Below are 25,360 nucleotides of genomic sequence, written 5' to 3' on the forward strand. Positions count from 1 at the left end.
ACTAATGACTTTGAACATCCCTTCATATGATTATTGGCTCCTTCTTTCTTCTCTGAAATAGTCTAATAGACTTAGCTTTTTAAAAACATAACCATAGTACTATTATGACACTGACATTAACAATGATTCCTGTTGCTGTATTAGACTTGTATGCATACCAAACACGCTTCCACTGATTCCATTTCTTTCATGTATTCATTCAACAAACACCCAGACCAGGACTATAGGAGCAGAAAGAGAATCTGGGATAATCAGAGACTCATCTAAGAAAGTAAAAATTAGCTAAGAATGTAAAAGTATGCTCTGCCAATCATAAGGCTGGGGGAACAGACACAGATAAAGTCAGATGAAAATTAATCAAAAACATTATTTCTCTCAAGGATGTCCTGTAATGCCATAAAGAACTCTTGCTTTGAGTGACTGCTGCTTTTTTACTCACTGAGAAACTTTGTTCTTTATAATCATAAACTATCAGAAACTGTTTGATATCAGTACAGATAAAGCATCCTACTCTTGCTGAAGATTTTAAGTCACTTATACACAAAAGAGCAGCTAAGGTTTCCAACCTCAGTGCAGAGAGACGGGGTATCTAGATACAAAATTCCATATCTATCTTAACTTTATGGTTTCCAAGGAAACAGGATTCTGAGTTCACTTTATAGTCCACATACAGCCCTGCTTTGCTTTGAGTTTACCAAAACACTGCTTCATTCACGTTTCATCTGAACTTCACCATTTCTCAGAATTTCTTTTTTTTTTTTAATAAATTTATTTATTTTAGTTGGGGGCTAATTACTTTACAATATTGTAGTGGCTTTTGCCATACATTGACATGAATCAGCTATGGGTTTACATGTGTTCCCCATCCTGAACCCCCCTCCCACCCACTCCCCATCCCATCCCTCTGGGTCATCCCATTGCCCCAGCCCCGAGCATTTGTCTCATGCATCGAACCTGGAATGGTGTTCTGTTTCACATATGATAATATACATGTTTCAATGCTATTCTCTCAGAATGTCCCACCCTCACCTTCTCCCTCAGAGTCCATAAGACTGTTCTATGCATCTGTGTCTCTTATTCTGTCTCGCATATAGGGTTATCGTTACCATTTTTCAAATTTCATAACTCCATTTTTTCTTTTGTTTAGTGAACCACTCCATGGTTCCTCTGGTGTATGGTCTCCCTCACTGACTGATAAATTTTTCAGACTTCAGATTAATCCCAGATGTTTTTAGGCTAATTGGAATAGGACACCCTTATATTCCAGATTGTTAAACTGAGGCCCAGATGGAATGTCACTGGACTGAGAGCATCCAGCAAGTGCATACCTGAGCTCCTCCAAACACCTTCCTTACTTGAGGATTCAGAAGGGCCTGCAGTGGGATACAGAGCCCTCTACCTCTGTCAGGAGGATTCCATGAAGGAGATATTAGAACTTGGTTTTGAAAGATACGTAGGCATTCCCAGGAGAAGGGCAGCATGACTTCTTCTTCATCTGTCCCAGTGACATCTCCCAGAGGGCAAGGGCATCTCCAGGATTTCCTTACTGGAGGTGATAAGGGGCAACAAACTGGTTAAAGGGAAGAAGCCGTCTTGTCTTAAAGCTACATTTGCAAAGTAAAGGCACTATTACTATCTAGATTTTATTTATGAAAAAATAAAAGCAAATTTTCCTGAAATATTTTTATTAACATATTGTATTAGATTGAGGGATTTTTTTTTAATTGGTATAAACTTATTTTAGCTGGGGTGGCTGGAGTGGGTATGTCGATAATGTCGATTTGGGGAGCATCCAAATCCCACAGCCAACCCCACAAGCCCAGCAGAGGGGAATCTTACACTGACTCCTTCCCCTTTTCCTCCAGCACTATATCCTAGGAGGGCCTGTAGGTCCCTGGTGCCTTCCCTTTCGCCCCTCGTGGTATGTTCCAGGAGAAGCCTGCAAGCAGTCCGACTTCTCATCCTGTTATCTGCCAGGAGATAACAGCCACTGGCAATAACAGCCACTGGCATCTCTGTGTCTTTCCAGAGGCCTCTCAGCTTCTCCGAACATCATTACACAGATCCATAGAGTTCAGAGCCAAAGACCCTTTCTCCAAGAAGCCCGCCCAGAGAAACGCCCCCATTCTTGCTCCCCACCACCTGCGAGACAGGGCCACCGCTCCGCAATGTGAGTAGAAGCTGCCTCATCCTCTGTACGGAATGGACACTCTTCCAACATGGCGTACCCCACGGGTAAGCGCAACTCGGGCGCGGCCACGTTCCCCGTCTGACAACGCTGCCAAGGGGCATTCAATGCCCCAAAACATCGACTCCGTAACATCGCCATGTTGACTGTTGGTTGACTGTGGCTTCGAACGTTTTTTTGCGCCTGTGCAGAGCCACGCCCCTTCGTGTGAACCTCCCACCCAAACCCCGAGAAGAGGCGGTGCTAGGGGTGGTGACCGGAAGCGGCTGCAGTTTTCAGTCTCGGTTTAATAGTTGTTTTGAAGAGGATCCCGGTTCTCTGTGTCGGAGCGGTGTGAAGGTAAAGGAGACCCGGGGAGGGTAAGTGTTGGAAAATTCTGTCTGGTCAGTGATGGAATCGGTTGTCTGGATATAGCTGGATGATTCGCTTTTTATTTTTCAGGCTTTCCTCTTTTCTCATATCAATGTTAAGGTCTTAAAGTTCACTCTAAGACCCACAGGTTTGGTGCATTATATTCTAAGTGTTTTCTAAGAGTTGATTTTTTTTTTTTTGGTCCATGAATTATTTAGAAGTGCGCTTTCATTTTACAAAAGTTTATCTTTTTTACTAGACTTCTAAGTTTTCTTTGGTTAGAAAAATGTCTGCGTGAAGCTCATTTCTTGAAATCTTAGGGGACTCATGGCCTAGTCCTTGATGAATTTTTAATAAGTGTTCCGTGTATAATTCGAAAATAATATTTAATTGTTTAGCTGTCAATTGTGTTGTACAAAATTTGTACTTTTGTGTTTGCTTATTCTCTTACAGAGAAAGGAGAGATTTAAGTCTTCACTGTGATAATGATTTTATTCATTTCTTCTTCTGCTGTCCATGATCCAATTTAAGTTGTTTTGTATGAAGCTGTGAGTCTGAGATCGAGGTGCATATATTTGAATGTTCAATTACTTAAGCACCATTTGTTAAAAAGAGTGCAGTTCCTCCACTGACTCCTTTTGTACCTTTGTCAAAAATAAATTTGCCATACTTTTGTGCAGCTAAATTATTTGTTATGTTCCATTTGTCTATGTGTCTGTCTGCTTTTATCGTGAAAGTACGTTGAATTTTGTCAATACTGTATGAATTTATATGATTTTTCTTCTTCAGCCTGTTAATATGGGGGAATCCCCTTATTGATTTTTGAATATTGAACCAGCCTTACATTCCTGGAATAAACTTCACTTGCTTGTGGTGTATAATTCTTTTTTTATATTGCAGGAATTATTAATTAATGCTTTTTTGGAGGATTTTTGTGTCCAAGTTTGTGACAGACATTGGTCTGTAGTTTTCTTTTTTTGTCCTGTCTTTGGTTTTAGTATTAGGATAATACTGATCTCAATAAATGAGTTAGGAAGTGTTCTCCTCTTCTATTTTCTGGAAGAGATTATGTAGATGCTATTTTTTCTTTTAATGTTCAGTAGAATTCTCCAGTGAAACCATCTGGGCCTGAAAATTTCCTTTTGGAAGCTTTTGATTATGGCTTTAATTTCTGCAGTAGTTAAATAACTATTCAGGTTATCTATTTAGTGTCTGTTCAGAGTATCTACATGTTTAATAGTGGGTAAGTTGTAGGAGTCTATGTTTTGTGAGAAAATTGGACTGTTTCATCCAAGTTGTTGAATTTATGTGCATAAAGTGGTGTGTGATATTCCCTTACTTTCAACGACTACAGAATCTATAGTTATATCTCCTGTTTCATTTCTGATATTGGTAATTTGTGTCTTCTCTTTTTATCTTTGTCAGTCTTGCTAGAGGATTATCAATTTCATTGTCTTTTCAACAAACCAGCTTTTAATTTAATTGATTTTTCTGTATTTTCAAAATTTTATTGATTTCCGCTCTTACATTTGTTACTTGCTTCCTTCTGATTGCTTTGGGTTTTTCTTTGCTCTTCTTTTTCTAGTATCTTATGGTGGGAGCTTACCTTATTGATTTAATACCTTAATTCTTTTCTAATATAAACATTTAGGATTATAAATTTACCTTTCAACACTGCTTTATCTGCATCCCAAATTGTGATATTTTCATTTTCATTCATTACTTTTTAATTTCCCTTGAGACTTCCTCTTTGATCCATGGATTATATAGAAATGTATTGTTTAATTTCCAAAGTTTGGCGACTTTCCTGTTACCTGTTACTGATTTCTAGTTTGATGCTGTTGTAATCAGAGAACATAAGCTGTATGATTTCAATTTGTTAAGGTTTGTTTTATGACCCTGGAGAGTGTCACACAGGTGCTTGAAGAGAATATGTATTCTATTAGTGTTTGGCTGGAGTAGGATGGATATGTTCAGTTAGGACTCTTTTCTTGGTCCTTTGATTAAGGGGTGCAGTTTTTTCTTAGAGCTTTGTTGTCTGTGCCTATTGATGGTTCTGAGTTATAAGCTTCTCTAGTGGCCTGTTTGTGATACATGCGAAGGAAAAGGAAACCCAACTACAGTTGTTCCTTAGGCCCTGGGGTCTGTGGACTGTGCCTTTTCTTTTTAACTTTGAGTCTTTCTATTTGTATTTGTTGTTATGTCATTTTTCCCCCTGGTTTCTTCCACATTCATTATTCTCTTCTATCTGCATTTTCCTGTATTAACTGTGTTAATTTAAATTTTGCTAGGGAAGCACCTGTTTCACATCAATATAAAATATGTTGCTATACAGTTATGCATAATATCCTACAATAACTACTTTGAAACACTGCCTTATCTGGGAATGATTCTCATTCTGTCTTCTCTCTTTGTATATGTGTGCATGTGTGTGTGTGTGTGTGTGTGTGTGAGAATATATATGTTTTTTAACTCTTCATCTCATTTGCTAGGGAGTTATCTGTGACATTGGTCATTCTAAAGGACCGGCTCTTTGTTTTCTTTAAACTCCTGTTATATTCATTTGATTTATTTAAGGTTTTTATTAATTACAGTTTTCCTTTTGGGGAGTTTGCTTAATTTTGTTTTTTTTCCTACTTCTGATGTTTTAGAGTGAATACTTAGCTCTCTTTTGTTCTTGTTCATTTTTTAATTTATTATTTTATTGAAGGGTAATTGCTTTACAGAATTTTGTTGTTTTCTGTCAAACCTCAACATGAATCAGCCATGCCAAGCCAAGTTGCTTCAGTCGCGTCCGACTCTGTGCGACCCCATAGACGGCAGCCCACCAGGCTCCGCCGTCCCTGGGATTCTCCAGGCAAGAACACTGGAGTGGGTTGCCATTTCCTTCTCCAATGCATGAAAGTGAAAAGTGAAACTGAAGTCGATCAGTTGTGTCTGACTCCTCATGACCCCATGGATTGCAGCCTACCAGGCTCCTCCATCCGTGGGATTTTCTAGGCAAGAATACTGGAGTAGGGTGCCATTGCCTTCTCATAGGTATACATATATCCCCTCCCTTTTGAACCTCCCTCCCATCTCCCACCCCATCCCACCCCTGTAGGTTGATACAGAGCCCATGTTTGAGTTTTCTGAGCCATACAGCAAATTCCCTTTGGCTATCTGTTTTACGTATGGTAATGTAAGTTTCCATGTTACTATTTCCATACATCTCACCCTCTCCTCCTCTCTCCCCATGTTCTTAAGTCTCTTCTCTATGTCTGTTTCTCTACTGTTGCCCTGTAAATAAATTCTTCAGAATCATTTTTCTAGATTCTGTATATGTGTGTTAGAATACAATATTTATCTTTCTCTTTCTGACTCACTTCACTCTCTATAATAGGTTCTAGGTTCATCCACCTCATATACACTGAGGAAACCAGGGTTGAAAAAGACACATGTATCTCTCTTTTGTATTATCTATTTATTTGTATAGAATATTTACTTTGGTGGTCTTTGGGGGCAATTGGATACATCACCAGTGTATTACAGCTGAGCCATTAATCTTGTAGCTTCACCACTGTTAACTGGTTCATTTTTACGGCACTGCTGAAAAATCAGCTGTTTCTGTAGAGATTAAAGATAAAAACCTTTTGAGAAATGTGCAAGTTCCTTTTGTATACCTAAAGAAGATTTTTCTACTCTATTAGATTTTTCATCTTTCACAATATTTATCTTCTTTAAATTAGTGGTAACTGGTTTTGGTGTATTTTTTACCTTAAAGTTTTTTGGCTGGCTCTATGGAATACACTCCTGGACTTCTTCCTTCTTAGTTTGTCCATGGCCATGGTCTTTGATACCCTCATGCAGCTGCTCAAGCTCCAGGTGAGGCCATCTGCACTTGTTATGCTGCTGCTGCTGCTAAGGCACTTCAGTCGTGTCCGAATCTGTGCGACCCCATAGATGGCAGCCCACCAGGCTCCTCCATCCCTGGGATTCTCCAGGCAAGAATACTGGAGTGGGTTGCCATTTCCTTCTCCAGCTGCTGCTGCTGCTGCTAAGTCGCTTCAGTCGTGTCCAACTCAGTGCGACCCCGTAGACGGCAGCCCATCAGGCTCCACCGTCCCTGGGATTCTCAAGGCAAGAATACTGGAGTGGGTTGCCATTTCCTTCTCCAATGCATGAAAGCACCCGTTATATTTATTTTTAATTAAAGATAAAGCCATTAAAATATATACATTTCACTCTGTATACAACTTTAGTATGGTCCAAGATTTCTGGTAAAAATCGTGTAGCTTTTGTATTGATTTCTGACTTTGATCCTGGGTTATTTAGGAAAGTGTTCTTTTTCTTTTTTCTTTTTCCCTAGCGGCTCAGCTGGTAAAGAATCTGCCTGCAATGTGGGAGACCTGGGTTTGATCCCTGGGTTGGGGAGATCCCCTGGAGAAGGGAAAGGCTACCCACTCCAGTATTCTGGCCTGGAGAATTCCATGGACTCATATAGTCCGTATGGTCACAAAGAGTCAGACATGACTGAGCGACTTTCACTTTCTTTATCTTTTAAAGCAGATTTATTTATTTAGTTATATAAAAGAGACATTTATGTATATTCAATAACTTAAAACTCACCAATTTAAAGCGTACGGTTCAGTGATTTTTAGTACATTCACAAAATTGTTTAGTCAACACCACAATATAATTTTAGAACGTTTTCAATACCCCAGAAAGAAACTTTTCACACATTAGCAGACATTCATCATTCATGCCACCCCGCATCCCCAGCCCTAGGCAACTTCTAATCAGTTTTCTGTCTCATGTGTTTGCCTGTTCTGAACATTTTCATATATATGGAATCATAAAATGTGTGGTCTTTTGTGACTGACTTCTTTCCCTTAAGATAATGATTTCAAGGTTCATTTATGTTATAGCATATATTGGTACTTCTTTTTTACTGCCAAATAATATTCCATTGTATGCACACACCAAATTTTGTTTATCTGTTCAGCAGTTGGTCAACATTTAAGTGGTTTCAACTTTTTTGCTACTATGAATAATATTGCTGTGAATATTTGTGTACAAGTTTTGGAGTGGACATGGGTTTTCATGTCTCTTGGTAGATACTAGGAGTAGAACTGCTGGGTCATATGATGACTCTCTATGGGTAGCATTTTGAGGAACTGCCAACCTATTTTTCAGAGTGGCTGCACCATTTTAAAATATTACCGGTAGTGTCTGAGAGTTCAAATTTATTCACATCTCACCAACATTTGTTACTGTCTTTTTTTTTAGCCATCCTAGTGTATATGAAATGATTTGCTAGTGAATAGAATATTGTTGATTTTGATTATATTTCCTAAGGCATAATGATATTGAGCATCTTATACTGTTATCAGAGGATGCAGCCTGTCCATTCCCAACATTCAGACATCTACCAGGTTTTTTTGTGGCCAAGTTATTTGATAGAATTTTGTAAAAAGTTCTATAGGCATAAGAAAAGAAAGCATATTCTCTCTTTCTCTAACATAACATCATCTTTACGTGTTTAAAATTTAACCTATTTTTAATTTTATTTTACTTTTTATTTCATTTACTTTCTTGTTTCTTTTTCATCTTGTTTCTTAAGTTCCTCCTCATTTTATGTGGTATTTACCCTTTCCCAACAAGAATGACTAAATCTGTAGTGCCTGGGTTAGTTGATCATAATGAAGTTGTACCTCAGCTTGGACAGGGAGACAACTTCCCCTCCCTAGTTCCCTCAACAGGAAAAACAGTTTTTACCCCTGGATATTCTTGTGGTAATTAAAAATTGTAGTCCCAGACTGTTAGTAATTTCCTTATGGCATATATCTTCTGTCTTAAGAAACTTTACTTAACATTTTTTTCCAAATTATAATCATGTTTTCAACATCTATTTTATAACAGAACCATGTTTATTTTTAGCCTCCCACATATAAGGTACCATGGGGCTTCCTCGGTAGCTCAGACGGTAAAGCATCTGCCTGTAATGCAAGAGATGTGGGTTCGATCCCTGGGTTGGGAAGATCCCCTGGAGAAGGAAATGGCAGCCCACTCCAGTACTCTTGCCTGGAAAATTCCGTGGATGGAGGAGCCTGGTAGGCTACAGTCCATGGAATCGCAAATAGTCAGACACGACTGAGCAACTTCACTGGTTCACTCGTATACCACTGAGAATGTGAACTTGGAAGCCAGGTAGACTGACTTCAATTTAACATCACTAAACCTCTGTTCTATATGCATACAGTGATATAATAATAATTACAGCAGTACACAAATAATGTGATTGATATGCACGTTAAATGAGATACCTCCTTCTGCATATTACATGATTCCTTGTAATAACCGTACTTGCTAATACAAATTAAATATTTATCTGGGCCAGTCTCTTGCTGAGTTCCTTAAAAACATCAACTCATTTAATTCTCATAGTCCCTTGAAATAAATAGTTTTGATTTGTTTTGGGGAAGAAAAAACCTGAAGAAACATTTTCATATTCATATATAGCTAAAGGATGACAGAGCTAGAAATGAAGCTTTTGTTAATTTTAGTCTAAGTCTCATGGTCACACTCATATTCCCTTTTGATGAATGATTTGAGTAGGTGTTGATGTGACTGTCTACTCCACAGTATCCAGTGCCATGAACAATACTTTGGTGCTTTCAAGAAGCACTTGTGGGGTGAATGCAGAATAACTGACCACATAAACACTGTCTTTCCAGGTTTCTTGGAATCTCTGCTTAGCCCTTGGGACAGACCCGACAGTGAAGGCTGCGTGCAGGATCTTCCATTTCCAGCATCAGCAGCTGTGGTTAAGTCCACAGGTGCCCACCTGACCTCGGGTTCCTGGGAAGAGCAGAGTTGTCAGCAAGAGAACCTGGGGGTAAAGCCCAGCAGGAAGATGCCAGGCAGTCGGAGTGCTGCTGGGCCGTCCCTGACTCTGACTACAGGGGGACGTGACAAATTCTGTGAGGTAAGGAGTAGGAAGAGGCACCCAAGGACAGAAATTCTCCAGAATGAAAGATAATATCTCATTATTTTAATTTGTATGACTTTTTTTAATCAGGCAGCATAATCAGGGGATTTTTATTGCTGATTTATTTATGTGAATTTCCTTCTGTCCATTGTTGATTTATTTATATTAGCGTAAGGATTTTTACAGAGTTTTTTTTGAAGACTAAGGTTAATAACCTTTTATCATTCTTATATATTGGGTTGGCCAAAAAGTTTGTTCGGGGTTTTCTGTATGATGTTACGGAAAAAACCCAAATGAACTTTTTGGTTAACCCAATATTTCTGTGAATATTTTTTGCCACTTTGTAATTTTTTTTAATTAGTTTATTTATCTGTTTTTTAACTTTACAATATTGTATTTGTTTTGCCATACATTGACATGAATCCACCATGGGTGTACATGTTTTCCCCTTCCAGAAGCCACTTTGTAATTTGAAATTAGTTTCTAGTTTATTTATAAGTGACAAAAGGTGCCAAATAGTTCTCCAGGTCTTCTTAAAACAATGTCTCTTCCCTGCTTTGTTTCTCCCAGATTCCAGCTCCCTAGAAACAAGCTCTCTTAAACTTTTTAATGGATTTCTTTTTAGTTTTGAACATTATCTATCGACTTTCCACTATGGAAGGTAGAGATATAGCTTTTCCACACACCTCCACTCATATACACATTTGCTTCTACCTATCACTGTTCTGATTAGATCTGTCATCAGTGTTTATTATTGTGACTGTTTATAGTTGAGTCGTGTAGTATCCATGCTTATATTTCTTCACAACTTTTACTTTTCCCTGGAATTAACTATTTTTTAATAGATTGATCATTTCTTTGCTTTACTATATACATATCAATAATTCAACTCCAAATTCTTTCTAGTTATTTAAATCTCCTCTCTGTATATTCAGACATAGACGTTAAAGAATCTACCTGCAATGTGAGAGACTCAGGTTCAATTCCTCAGTCAAGAAGATCCCCTGGAGAAGGGACTGGCAACCTACTCCAGTGTTCTTCCCTTGAGAATCCCATGGACAGAGGAGCCTGGTGGGCTGCAGTCCATGGGGTCGCAAAGAGTCAGACACACACATAATGACATTACTTATAAATACTCATACCATGTTTACTATGAGCCCAGAACTGTTAACACACACTGCATCTACTAACTCGTCTTCGTTACAATCTGGAGAAGTAGGTACCATTGTTATTCTCATTTTATATAAGGGGAAAGTGTTGTTGTTTGTTGTTTAGTTGCTGAGTCGTATCCAACTCTTTGCAACCTCTGTCCATGAAATTTTCTAGGCAAGAATGCTGGAGTGGATTGCCATTTCCTTCTCCAAGGGGAAACTGGGGCATAGAGAAAAACTATCTGGCCCAAGTTAACACAGCAAGTAATAGCGGGGAGTGCTATCTCAACTCTGGTTATTAGTGTCTTCTCTTTGAAAAAATCTCTCCTGGACCTTGTTGACTTGCTGAAGGCTGGTCTGGTTGCTCTCTCACCTTCACACACAGCTATGACTTTGGTGTCTTCTGTTCACCATTTATCAGGAAATCCTTTTTACCTCTGTCTTGTATCAGATTCCCTTCCCTGAGAATCCTGTTTTTTCCTTCCTGTTTCCTAGATCCTGTGTCTTCCTCTTTCTTGGTTTACCCCCTAATTTGGGGGAGTGGGGTACATCCTTCAGTATATCCTTGAAAATGGATGCGTGACAAGTGAACTTTACAAAGATTTGCATATCTGAAAATGTCATGTAAAATGTATTTATGTAATATATATAATTGTATAAATACATTTATAGAAATAAAAAAGTAATAAATACCATGGAAATATGTTTATTTGACCCTGATAATAAATTTATCTTTTTGGCTGAGTGTAGAATTCTAGGTTGGAAATCATTTTTGTGTAGAATTTTACAAACCTGTTTCCAGTCTAGTCCTTTTCCCACTCATACACACATTTTTTTCTGCTTTTCAAAAATCTCTTCTTATTTCAGTTGTTGATCCTCCATATTTTAAATTCTTTGCTCTACTGATTTCCATTTCTTTCTCTTTTGCTCTCCTTTCTAAAAGTTTTTTTTTTTTTAATTTTATCTCCCAAATCATCTTCTGTGTCTCTCATTAATGCTGTTCTATATTTTTGGGAAATGGAATGAAAAGTTCCTAGCATACTGGGATGGTATCTTGAGACTGAAAAATGAGACAGGCAACTCCGTATAATCAATGGATCAGTTTATTGTTATAGGTAACTTACTCACAGGGTGGGATCAGGGGGCCGATGAACCAGAAGCATTCACAGCTGCCTCCTACACAGCTGAGAGACGATTGAGACAATTTCACAGTTAACCTAGGGTCTGGGTGGGGTATGTACTTGGAAACAGGAAGTACATTCCTAAGTCAAAATTTATGAATGGGCAACTAGTCTTATGGGCACTGGGAATACCTCAGTGAAGGTCTTCATTATTATTTAAAGACTAATAGAGCCTAGAGGCCACAAGACCTAATGATCATTAAGCAACATCTATTAACTATCAATACAAAGCCCTTGGTGACAGAGAGGAGACTTACTACACAGTACAGCCCTAGGCAGGGTCAGTGAGGAGGCCCAAGATGGCATCTATTATTATAACAACTATACATATGTTTTTTTATATATAATTTTATTTATTTATTTGTTTAGGCTGTGTTGGGTCTTCGTTGCTTCACAAGGGCTTTCTCTAGTTGCAGTGAGTGGGGGCTACTCTCTACTTGCAGTGCTCGGGCTTGTCATTGCAGTGGCTTCTCTTGCTGTGGAGGAGGGGCTCTAGGGCGTATGGGCTTCAGTAAATGCAGTTCCTGGGCTCTAGAACACAGGCTCAATAGTTGTGACATATGGGCTTAGTTGCTTTGTGGCATGTGGAATCTTCCCGGACCAGGGATTGAACCCATGTCTCCTGCAAAGGCAGGCGAATTCTTTACCACTGAGCCACCAGGGAAGCTCATGTTTTTGTTTTAAATAGCTCTTTTTCTTTTCAGAATTTTTGTTCAGTATCTTATCACTCTTATATTAGTAATCTTTTTTAAACGTATTTTTAAATGATAATATAGTCACATCGCTCAAAAATAAAAATTTTTAAATATAAAAAGCTATATACAGTCTAAATTCTCTTATCTTTTTCCTATCTATTCACTTCTCTTTATTTTTTATTTTTATTTAGTTTTTGGCTGCACCATGGGGCATGTGGGATCTGAGTCCCCTGACCAGGGATTGAACCCATGCCCCCTGCAGTGGAAGCATAGAGTCTTAACCACTGGACCACCAGGGAACTCGCTGTTGACCTCTCTTTAATACATATAACCAAGTTACTTTTCTCTGCACGAATTTCTTTATGTAAGTAAGAACAGTTGAGAGCACACTGTTATTTTTTCATTTTTTAGTTCATGAAAGGTATCCCACAAAACAAATTCTCATCAGTTTTTGGTAATTTTAAATCTTGTGGTAAAATAGAATATGAGTTATAAACCATGCTGCCATGAACATTTTTGTTCACGTCATGTATGTGTGTCCACCCTCTCTTGACTGTATACATAGGGATGGAGTTAGTGGGTCCTAGATTCAGCCTATCTTTTAAAAAGTATTTTTATTGTGAAATATAACATATGTACAGAAAAGTTCACAAAACAGACATGTACAGCTCTGTAATTTTTCACTATGTAGGTCTAGAAAATGTCCATAGTTAGCATTCCAGAATTCCCCTACTTTCAAAGGTAATTACTCTCCTGACTTTTATGATAACTTATTTCCATTGAAAAGAAATTCACAAGCTGCAGAGTGGAAGAAGAGACAGACAACAGAGGACTTATACCCAGGATGTATAAAGAACAGTAGAACAATAAGAAAAAGCAGATGACCCTGCAGTCAGAGGGATTATTTGAATAGGTGTGTAACAAGTGAAGAAATCCAAATGGCTAGTAACACCTGAGTACAGTACTCAAATCGCGTTTGTCATCAGGGAAATGCAAAAGTGAAACCACAATGTAATCCTACCACACCTCCACCAGAATGGCTAAAATTAAGAAGCCTGACAATGACAATTGTTAGCAAGGATAAGGGTCTGTATCAGTAGCTCATATACTCATCTCAGTGCATATAGTTGCTGATACATTAACTCATATCAGCAGTCCATAGGCTACTGGTGGGAGTGTAAACTGGTACAGTCTCTTTGGAAAACATTTTAGCTTTCTTCATCAAAGCATGTGTAGACCATATGCAGAAACTCTTCTAGAAAATACCCAAGAGAAATCCTTGGCTAATGTATCAGGTTGTTGTTGTTCAGTTGTCCAGTCGTGTCCAACTCTTTGACCTCAGGCATGAGGAGGCTCCTGGGCAAAGAGCTGGCAATGTTCTGTTTCCAGGCCAGAGTGGGAATTAGGTAGGTGTTTGCCTTGAATAATTAGTTAGGCCAAATATTTATGTTGCATGAATTTTTGTGTGAATGTTATATTTTGTAAAAATCTTTTGAAAAAGAAGAGAATACATGCCCTCCAATTTTGACCTTAATCTCCCATATACCCTTTCCAAGGGCAGCTACAAGGACACACACATGCAAACACACACACACTGCTGTATCCATTTTTAAACTTCTCTTTTCTCATTTCTTAATAAATCTTAGTGATAATTAAATGTCAATAGATGTAAGAAGTTGCCTCATTCTTTTCAAGGCTGAATCTTATTCAATTATATGGATATATCACAATATAACCAGCCCCCTGTTAATAGACATTTAAGACATTTCCAGGCTTCCCTGGTGGCTCAGATGGTAATGAATCTGCCTGCAATGCAGGAGACCTGAGTGAGATCCCTGGCTTGGGAAGATCCCCTGGAGGAGGGAAATGGTAACTTACTCCAGTATTCTTGACTGGAGAATCCCCATGGTTAGAGGAGCCTGGCGGGCTACAGTCCTTGGGGTCACAAAGGGTCAGACATGACTGAGCAAGTAAGCACAGCAAGATATTTCCAGCCTTTGCTATTACAAACAATACTGCAATGAAAATCCTTATTTCATCCTACAGATCTAATTTGCATGTCTTGTATCATGACTGATGTTGAATACATGTAATTGTGTTTAAAGACCCATTTATATTATTTTCTCTAAGCTGATTTTAAATTTCCTTTGCCCATTTTTCTATTAGGTTGTTGCTATTTATATATTAAAGACAGTGGCTCTTTGTCTTTTATGTGTGTCCCAAATATTTTCCCTCAACTTCTCAATTGTCTTTTAAGGGAAAAATTCTGGCATTTTCTCCATGCATTTCCCAAAATTGTGCTTATCAATCTTTTATGTCCTCCAAGTTTTGTGCCATAAGTAGATGGCCTTCCCTATTGCTCATCTATATTTAAAAAAAAAAAAAAATCCTGCATTTTCTTTTTTTTTTCTTCTGTCTTTTTTTTTTTTGGTCATGCCATGTGGCATGTAGGACCTTAGTTCCCTGACCAGGGATCAAACCCGTGCCCCTTGAATCGAGAGCAGGGCATCTTAACCACTAGACTACCAGGAAAGTCCTGTGCATTTTCTTTTTAGTGCTTTCATGTCTTTGGTTTTGCTTTTACTTCTGTAACTATCTGGAATTTTGATGGTTGTTGTAAAGTCTTGGCTGGGGATCAGTCTTCATTTTCTTCTAGATGCTTTCACATTTGTCCCAACACTATTTGTTGAATAACCTATAGTTTCCCCACTAACACGCAGTACTTCATTACACACATATATGCACACATTATAATATATAATTGTGTGTGTATTTATGGACCTTATTCTCTTCTATTGATCTAATGGTCATAGTCTATATGATTCTAATTTCTTTGTATTTATAGTTTATTCTAATAAATAGGAGGGCTAAGTCTCTGATTACTCTTCTTTTTTAGAAATTTACTGTTTCCTTGACTGTTTTATTTTCCATACACCATTTATAGTGTGCTTACCAAATTTAAAAACAATCCTCTTGTTGTCAGTGAGTTTGCATTAAACTTGTATTTTAAGAGAGCCATTTGTCTCTTTATAATAATTCAGATTTATTGCTAAAGTACAGTTTATGTATGTATTTTCTTCAAGTGATCTTTGCATTTTCCATTAGCGTGAGAAAGTTTTCTTCAAGTATATTTTTGACATCAGTGCTTGTTTCTGTTATCTAAATGAAAAATTACAATGCAAATGTATATGAATGTATATCATAACAAATTGGAACTAAAATGAAGAGGTACACATAAGAGGTAGTTGGAGAGCGAGTAAAAGGAAAAATGAAGAATCCTATGGTTCTCTTATTCTTGTTCAGAAGAACAATATAGATAGACCTTATTAGAGAAACATGTGTACAGTTACGGTTCCCTTTCCTCCACATCCTCCCCAGCATTTATTATTTGTAGATTTTTTGATGATGGCCGTTCTGACTGGTGTGAGGTGATACCTCATTGTAGTTTTGATTTGCATTTCTCTAATACTTAGTGATGTTGAGCATCTTTTCATGTGCCTGTTGGCCATCTGTATGTCTTCTTTGGAGAAATGTCTATTTAGGTCTTCTGCCTACTTTTGTTTGGGCTGTTTGTTTGTTTTTTGGTTACTGAGTTGTATGAGCTGTCTGGATATTTTGGAAATTAAGCCCTTGTTGGTCGCATCATTAGTAAATATGTAAGGGAGACAAATGTCTAATCTCAGTTAATCATTCATGAGACAGATAATGGGGAATTAAAGGGTCTGTGTCTGGCCTTGTCCACAGATTCAGGCACAAGGAGAAAGCTCTGCATTTGGCCTTGTCACAGGTAAACAAAGGAGTCATTTCCAAGTTGTATGGGGTCATGGGAAAGAGTGGACAGCCAGACTTACCTAAGTCATGTGGGAAGAGTGGTTCTTTGTGGTAAGTCATTTCTCAAAAAGGAACACAGATGAGGGGTGAGGATTTCTTGACTGTCACTGTTTTCAAGGCTTAGGTGAAGTTCATCACTGTCACAGGTTGTCAGTTCTGTTTGAAAACTTGAGTCTAGTCCTAGATGTCCATGCCACCAGACACATGGTATTCTTCTGCCCCATAGAATTGCTGAGTGATGGCCAATGGAAATGGTTCAGGAAAACATTTGGAGGTGTTCACAGGTTTTCTGAGTGTTCGATGCAGGAGCTGGGGCCCTCCCTGCTGTTTCTGACAGACTTCTTAGCAAGATAAAGGGGAATGGTGATAATATCCTGGTCGTAGGTATTGGAAGGCCTGACAGTCAGTTAAATTTAAGGCTCTTGCAATTTGGGGGAGATGTGCCAGGTCATTCTTATTTGTGAAGAAGGCTTCAGGGGGTGGTTCTGAAAGGCAAAGATCATTAATGCCTTTCACTTTCCTGTACTTCTGAGGTCAAAGGTGTTTCCTCTTAGGTTCTGTGTTGTTGCTCGTCTTCTACTGACACAAAATGATTATGGCCCATTCTAGTAGCTATAAATTCACTTTACCCCCCAATTATCTCCTGCTACTTACCAGACCTTTTATCTGAATGGATCATGTACAAGAGAGACAAGGACATTTTTCATGTATTCACAGAGATCTGTTAGGTTGTGTACTTTGGCCTATGTGGGTCGCTGTAGCGGGACATAGTAAGAAGTGTACTGAACCAAGTAGTAATTAGCCTTTTGCTCTAGGACAGTGTCCATCTAACGAGAGAATCCAGGTAGCTGAACCAGAATTAAATTTCAATCTCTCAGGCTCCCCCACTGCTGGCTGGGCTGCCATCCAGAGGGTTACCAGCCAGGGTGGTCTAGGTCGCTCGGTGAAAGAAAGATTATACCCAGGATGTTCAACAGAGGATCCCACGTTGTCAAAATATGTCCATAAGACCCCTGACCTTAATTAATTACCCAGGGAGTAGCTGAAAAGAGCTGATTCCTTTCCAGCCATATTCATTGACTCAACTGCCATAATAGGGTGTATGAACCAGAAGCAGGTAAGGGTGGTAAACTCTGAAATCCTTTGAAGTCCATTTAAAATTTTTTTAAACATATAAATTTTATTTTTCCAATGATCATTATTATTGCAAAAAGTGCTTAATAATGCATAGAAAGTAAAAACCTCTTTGTAATCTCATCCTGGAGAGTCTGCCAGAGAATTATCTGAAAATTTCCAGGAAATGTTTGGTTGATTCTTTTTTTTTTTTTTATAAATTTATTTATTTTAGTTGGGGGCTAATTACTTTACAATATTGTAATAGTTTTGCCATACATTGACATGAATCAGCCATGGGTATACATGTGTTCCCCTTCCTGGACCCCCCACCCACCTCCCTCCCCATCCCATCCCTCTGGGTCATCCCATTGCCCCAGCCCTGAGCCCTTGTCTCATGCATCGAACATGGAATGGTGTTCTGTTTCACATATGATAATACACATGTTTCAATGCTATTCTCCCAGAATGTCCCACCCTCACCTTCTCCCTCAGAGTCCATAAAATTGTTCTATGCATCTGTGTCTCTTATTCTGTCTCTCATATAGGGTTATCGTTACCATCTTTCAAATTCCATATGTATGCATTAGTATACTATATTTTTGTTTTTCTTTCTGGCTTACTTCACTCTGTATAATGGGCTCCAGTTTCATCCATCTCAGTAGAACCGATTCAAATGTATTTTTTTAATGGCTGAGTAATATTCCATTGTGTATATGTACCACAGCTTCCTTATCCATTCGTCTGCTGATGGACATCTAGGTTGCTTCCATGCCTTGGCTATTGTAAACAGTGCTGTGATGAACATTGGGGTACATGCGTCTCTTTCAGTTCTGGTTTCCTCGGTGTATATGCCCAGCAGTGGGATTGCTGGGTCATATGGCAGTTCTATTCCCAGTTTTTTAAGGAATCTCCACACTGTTCTCCATAGTGGCTGTACTAGTTTGCATTCCCACCAACAGTGTAAGAGGGTTCCCTTTTCTCCACACCCTCTCCAGCATTTATTGCTTGTAGACTTTTGGATAGCAGCCATTCTGACTGGTGTGAAATAATACCTCATTGTGGTTTTGATTTGCATTTCTCTGATAATGAGTGATGTTGAGCATCTTTTCATGTGTTTGTTAGCCATCTGTATTTCTTCTTTGGAGAAATGTCTGTTTAGTCCTTTGGCCCATTTTTTGATTGGGTCGTTTATTTTTCTGGAATTCAGCTGCAGAAGTTGCTTGTATATTTTTGAGATTAATTGTTTGTCTGTTGCTTCGTTTGCTATTATTTTCTCCCATTCTGAAGGCTGTCTTTTCACCTTGCTTATAGTTTCCTTTGTTGTGCAAAAGCGTTTAATTTTAATTAGGTCCCATTTGTTTGTTTTTGCTTTTATTTCCAATATTCTGGGAGGTGGGTCATGGAGGATCCTGCTGTGATTTATGTCGGAGAGTGTTTTGCCTATATTTTCCTCTAGGAGTTTTCTAGTTTCTGGTCTTACATTTAGATCCTTAAACCATTTTGAGTTTATTTTTGTGTATGGTGTTAGGAAGTGTTCTAGTTTTATTCTTTTACAAGTGGTTGACCAGTTTTCCCAGCACCACTTGGTAAAGAGATTGTCTTTTCTCCATTGTATATTCTTGCCTCCTTTGTCGAAGATAAGGTGTCCATATGTGCGTGGGTTTATCTCTTGGCTTTCTATTTTGTTCCATTGATCTATATTTCTATCTTTGTGCCAGTACCATACTGTCTTGATGACTGTGGCTTTGTAGTAGAGCCTGAAGTCAGGCAGGTTGATTCCTCCAGTTCCATTCTTCTTCCTCAAGATTGCTTTGGCTATTCGAGGTTTCTTATATTTCCATACAAATTGTGAGATGATTTGTTCTAGTTCTGTGAAAAATACCATTGGTAGCTTGATAGGGATTGCATTGAATCTATAGATTGCTTTGGGTAGTATACTCATTTTCACTATATTAATTCTTCCAATCCATGAACACGGTATATTTCTCCATCTGTTTGTGTCCTCTTTGATTTCTTTCATCAGTGTTTTATAGTTTTCTATATATAAGTCTTTTGTTTCTTTAGGTAGATATATTCCTAAGTATTTTATTCTTTTTGTTGCAATGGGGAATGGTATTGTTTCCTTAATTTCTCTTTCTGTTTTCTCATTATTGGAGTATAGGAATGCAAGGGATTTCTGTGTGTTAATTTTATATCCTGCAACTTTACTATATTCATTGATTAACTCTAGTAATTTTCTAGTAGAGTCTTTAGGGTTTTCTATGTAGAGGATCATGTCATCTGCAAACAGTGAAAGTTTTACTTCTTCTTTTCCTATCTGTATTCGTTTTATTTCTTTTTCAGCTCTGATTGCTGTGGCCAAAACTTCCAAAACTATGTTGAATAGTAGTGGTGAAAGTGGGCATCCTCGCCTTGTTCCTGACTTTAGGGGAAATGCTTTCAATATTTCACCATTGAGGATAATGTTTGCTGTGGGTTTGTCATATATAGCTTTTATTATGTTGAGATATGTTCCTTCTATTCCTGCTTTCTGGAGGGTTTTATCATAAATGGATGCTGAATTTTGTCAAAGGCTTTTTCTGCATCTATTGAGATAACCATATGGTTTTTTTCTTTCAATTTCTTAATGTGGTGTATTACATTGATTGATTTGCGGATGTTAAAAAAACCTTGCATTCCTGGGATAAAGCCCACTTGGTCATGATGTATGATCTTTTTAATATGATGTTGGATTCTGTTTGCTAGAATTTTATTAAGGATTTTTGCATCTATGTTCATCAGTGATATTGGCCTGTAGTTTTCCTTTTTTGTGACATCTTTGTCTGGTTTTGGAATTAGGGTGATGGTGGCCTCATAGAATGAGTTTGGAAGTTTACCATCTTCTGCAATTTTCTGGAAGAGTTTGAGTAGGAAAGGTGTTAGCTCTTCTCTAAATTTTTGGTAGAATTCCGCTGTGAAGCCGTCTGGTCCTGGGCTTTTGTTTGCTGGAAGATTTCTGATTACAGTTTTGATTTCCGTGCTTGTGATGGGTCTGTTAAGATCTTCTATTTCTTCATGGTTCAGTTTTGGAAAGTTATACTTTTCTAAGAATTTGTCCATTTCTTCCAAGTTGTCCATTTTATTGGCATATAGCTGTTGGTAGTAGTCTCTTATGATCCTTTGTATTTCTGTGGAGTCTGTTGTGATCTCTCCATTTTCATTTCTAATTTTGTTGATCTGATTCTTCTCCCTTTGTTTCTTGATGAGTCTGGCTAATGGCTTGTCAATTTTGTTTATCTTCTCGAAAAACCAGCTTTTAGTTTTGTTGATTTTTGCTATGGTCTCTTTTGTTTCTTTTGCATTTATTTCTGCCCTAATTTTTAAGATTTCTTTCCTTCTACTGACCCTGGGGTTTTTCATTTCTTCCTTCTCTAGTTGCTTTAGGTGTAGAATTAGTTGATTTATTTGATTTTTTTCTTGTTTCTTGAGGTACGCCTGTATTGCTATGAACCTTCCCCTTAGTATTGCTTTTACAGTGTCCCCATAGGTTTTGGGTTGTTGTGTTTTCATTTTCATTCGTTTCTATGCATAATTTTATTTCTTTTTTGATTTCTTCTGTGATTTGTTGGTTATTCAGAAGCGTGTTGTTTAGCCTCCATATGTTGGAACTTTTAATAGTTTTTTTCCTGTAATTGAGGTCTAATCTTACTGCATTGTGGTCAGAGAAGATGGCTGGGATGATTTCAATTTTTTTGAATTTACCAAGGCTAGATTTATGGCCCAGGATGTGATCTATCCTGGAGAAAGTTCCATGTGCACTTGAGAAAAAGGTAAAATTGATTGTTTTGGGGTGGAAACTCCTGTAAATATCAATTAAATCTAGTTTGTCTATTGTATCATTTAAAGTTTGTGTTTCCTTGTTAATTTTCTGTTTAGTTGATCTATCCATATGCGTGAGTGGAGTATTAAAGTCTCCCACTATTATTGTGTTATTGTTAATTTCCCCTTTCATACTTGTTAGTATTTGCCTTATATATTGTGGTGCTCCTATGTTGGGTGCATATATATTTATGATTGTTGCGTCTTCTTCTTGAATTGATCCTTTGATCTTTATGTAGTGTCCTTCTTTGTCCCTTTTCACATCCTTTATTTTAAAGTTATTTTATCTGAAACGAGTATTGCGACTCCTGCTTTCTTTTGGTCTCCGTTTGCATGGAATATGTTTTTCCATCCTTTCACTTTCAGCCTGTGTGTGTCTCTAGTTTTGAGGTGGGTCTCTTGTAGACAGCATATATAGGGGTCTTGTTTTTGTATCCATTCAGCAACCCTTTGTCTTTTGGTTGGGGCATTCAACCCATTTACATTTAAGGTAATTATTGATAAGTATGATCCCGTTGCCATTTACTTTGTTGTTTTGAGTTCGTGTTGAAACATCCTTTCTGTGTTTCCTGTTTAGAGAAGATCCTTTAGCATTTGCTGGAGAGCTGGTTTGGTGGTGCTGAATTCCCTCAGCTCTTGCTTGTCTGTAAAGCTTTTGAATTCTCCTTCATATCTGAATGAGATCCTTGCTGGGTACAGTAATCTGGGTTGTAGATTATTCTCTTTCATTACTTTAAGTATGTCCTGCCATTCCCTTCTAGCCTGAAGGGTTTCTATTGAAAGATCAGCTGTTATCCTTATGGGGATCCCCTTGTGTGTTATTTGTTGTTTTTCCCTTGCTGCTTTTAATATTTGTTCTTTGTGTTTGATCTTTGTTAATTTGATTAATATGTGTCTTGGGGTGTTTCGCCTTGGGTTTATCCTGTTTGGAACTCTCTGGGTTTCTTGGACTTCTGTGACTATTTCTTTCCTCAATTTAGGGAAATTCTCAACTATTATCTCCTCGAGTATTTTTTCATGGCCTTTCCTTTTATCTTCTTCTTCTGGGACTCCTATGATTCGAATGTTGGGGCGTTTCATATTGTCCCAGAGGTCCCGGAGGTTTTCCTCATTTCTTTTGATTCTTTTTTCTTTTTTCCTCTCTGCTTCATTTATTTCCATCATTCTATCTTCTACCTCACTTATCCTATCTTCTGCCTCCATTATTCTACTGTTGGTTCCCTCCAGAGTGTCTTTTATCTCCTTTATTTCATTATTCATTCTATATTGATTCCTTTTTATTTCTTCTAAGTCCTTGATAAACATTTCTTGCATCTTCTCAATCTTTGTCTCCAGGCTATTTATCTGTAACTCCATTTTGCTTTCAAGATTTTGGATCATTTTTATTATCCTTATTCTAAATTCTTTTTCAGATAGATTCCCTATCTCCTCCTCTTTTATTTGGCTTTGTGGGCATTTCTCATTTTCCTTTACTTGCTGAGTATTTCTCTGCCTTTTCATCTTGTTTAGATTGCTGTGTTAGGCGTGGCCCTTCTGTATTCTGGTAGTATGAAGTTCCTCTTTGTTGGGGAGGTTCCTCACTGCGGTTGGGGTTGGACAGTTGGCTTGTCAAGGCTTCCTGGTTGGGGGAGCTTGTGTCGGTGTTCTGGTGGGTGGAGCTGGATTTCTGCTCTCTAGAGTGCAATGGAGTGACCAGTATTAATTTTTGAGATGTCTATGGATTTGGTGTGCCTCTGGGCAGCCTGTATATTGATGCTCAGGTCTATGTTCCTGCGTTGCTGGAGAATTTGCGTGGTATGTCTTGCTCTGGAACTTATTGTCTCTTGGGTGGAGCTTGGTTTCAGTGAATTTATGGAGGCTATTGGATGGTCTCTTATTAATTAATGTTTCCCCTGGCTTTCAGTCTTATTCTTGCAGTAGCCTCAAGACTTCTCCTTCCATACAGCCTCAATAATAAAACTTTTAGGTTAATGGTGAAAAGATTCTCCACAGTGAGAGATACCCAGAAAGGTTCACTGAGTTACATGGAGAGATGAGGTGGCGGGGGGGGTTGAGGTGACCAGGAGGGGAAGAGGGGAATTCAAATGTGGAGAGAGCAATCTAGCCAGTAAGCACTTCCCTCTGTGCTTTCCACAGTTTGGAACCCTCAGAGTGATTCACAGAGATACATAGAGAGGGGGGAGGAAGGTAACAGAGGTGAGCATGAGTAGAAAGGGAGGAATTAAGAGGGGAGAGAGAGATCTGGGCAGTATCCTGTTCCTGAAGTGTTCTCCGGTACCCAGAACACCCTCAGAGATTCACAGAATTGGGTTGAGAAGAGAAGGAGGAGGGTGGGAGATAGAGGTTCCCTGAGGGAGAAGAAAGAGCATCAATAGGGGGAGAGAGTGATCAGGCCAGTGATCACACTCCTGAGTAAAAATGGGTCCTAAAGATTGGGTTCTTAAATGTACAAAGTTGATATCAAATATGTAAAACAAAGATTAAAAATCTAGAGTAGAGGTTAGACTCTTATAAAACTTACAATCTAAAAAAAAAAAAGAAAAAAAAGAAACAGTGTAAAAAGAAACAAAAGCAGTAAAACAGTAAAAAAAGAAACAGTAAAAAAATGTAGAACAGGAAAAAAACATTAAAAAAAAGAAAACACAAAAGGTATAAGATATATGTATGTAGTTTGCTTCAAAAATAGGGTTTTTTTTTTTTTGCAAGTTAATAGTGGGTTATGAAAATGAAAGTTAAAGGTGTAATAGAGGACTTGAAGAAAAAGGAAAGAAGAGAAAAAAATTTTTTTTAAATTAAAAAAAAATAATAATAATAATAGTAAAAAATATATATATCCCGGACTTTCTCTGGAGCTGTTGTGAGCAGTGTGGGATCTGCTCAGTTTTAGATAGATCCTTATTCCTGCTTATACTTTTCAAGATCTATAGGTCCTTTTCAATGCAGTCGGTATTAACTACAGGGATCTTAATCTGTTGGCCTGTCCCTTCCAAAGCGCTTCCCTCTGTTTATTTGGCTTCTGTTTGGAGATCTCTTCAGTATCTAATTTCCGCCCTCTTTTGAAGATAATGCACAGTTTTTGTGGAAGCCTGACGTCCTCAGCCAGCCTTCAGAAGTAGTTTTGTGAAGTTTGGTCAGCGTTCAGATGTTCTTTCGATAAATTTGTGGAGGAGAGAGTGGTCTCCCCGTCCTATTCCTCCGCCATCTTCCTATCTCTGTGCTGTACATTTGTTTACAGCCACAAAGTCTCAAATGGCCAGGGCCACCGGAGCAACATACATTCCGCTGGTGGTAATCCACAGTGAGCCTGCACCCCGCGCTGGTTTTTCCCACTGGCCAGACTGGGCCATTGTATTGATGCTTTACTGTCCTAATCTACCTGCCGCATTTTAGTCTTAGTCAAGGCCGTGACTTGTCTTTGTCCTCCAGGGATTCTCTGCTGTTCTTCGGACACCTGGGAGAGGATAGGTAGATGAGTTGGGGAGTGAATTGCACACTCTGCTGTCATCTCTCTGCACGTGGCAGCCCCTGAACCAGAGAATTCCCTTTGGTCTTTATCCAGCATTCCTAGAACAAGCATGCAAAACACTGTCCCAGTGATGTATTGGGTCATGGAAGCAACAATGACAGTTCTGTTGACCCTTGAACAACGTAGGGGTTAGGGGCACCAAGCCCCCTCTGAGTCAAGAATCCAAGTATAACTTTAGACTCTTCCAAAACTTAACTACTAAGTCTACAATTGACTGGAAGCCTCACGGTTAACACAAACAGTTAACACCTATTTTGTATGTTATATGCATTAACTGGGTGGTAGCAGTAAAGAAGCCACCTGCCAGTGTAGTAGATGGGCCACATAGGTGGGTTCGATCCTTGGATGGGAAAGATCCCCTGGAGAAGGAAATAGCAACCCACTCCAGTACTTTTTCCTGGAAAATTCCACAGACAGTGGAGGCTAGCAGGGTACATTCCCTGGAACCACAAAGTCAGACATGACTGAGCACACACTCACACCCATGGATTAT

General features: G+C 38.4%; 1 protein-coding gene and 1 pseudogene across 3 annotated transcripts in view; one reads left to right on the forward strand and one right to left on the reverse strand.

Annotated features, from left to right (window-relative positions):
* The first annotated feature begins 2,424 nt into the window (after positions 1-2,424).
* The window catches only part of LOC145536998 (uncharacterized), a 77,654-nt gene continuing 54,718 nt past the window's right edge, over positions 2,425-25,360 (forward strand). The window contains exons 1-3 of one of the 3 annotated variants that reach the window (XM_081567381.1): positions 2,425-2,547; positions 9,256-9,506; positions 12,728-12,900. Coding sequence is in view for 2 of the 3 variants with exons in the window: in XM_081567379.1 (XP_081423505.1) it covers positions 9,435-9,506 (72 nt within the window). In the remaining variant the exon portion in view is untranslated. The remainder of the gene's footprint in view (positions 2,548-9,255; positions 9,507-12,727; positions 12,901-25,360) is intronic. The other 2 variants (XM_081567379.1, XM_081567380.1) reach the window with 2 other exon arrangements.
* On the reverse strand, positions 6,065-6,366 carry LOC145537004 (ribosomal biogenesis factor-like; annotated as a pseudogene).

This window comes from Giraffa tippelskirchi, chromosome X (genome assembly GCF_054371585.1).
Source record: "Giraffa tippelskirchi isolate mGirTip1 chromosome X, T2T-mGirTip1v1.2.pri, whole genome shotgun sequence".
Classification (NCBI taxonomy): domain Eukaryota; kingdom Metazoa; phylum Chordata; class Mammalia; order Artiodactyla; family Giraffidae; genus Giraffa; species Giraffa tippelskirchi.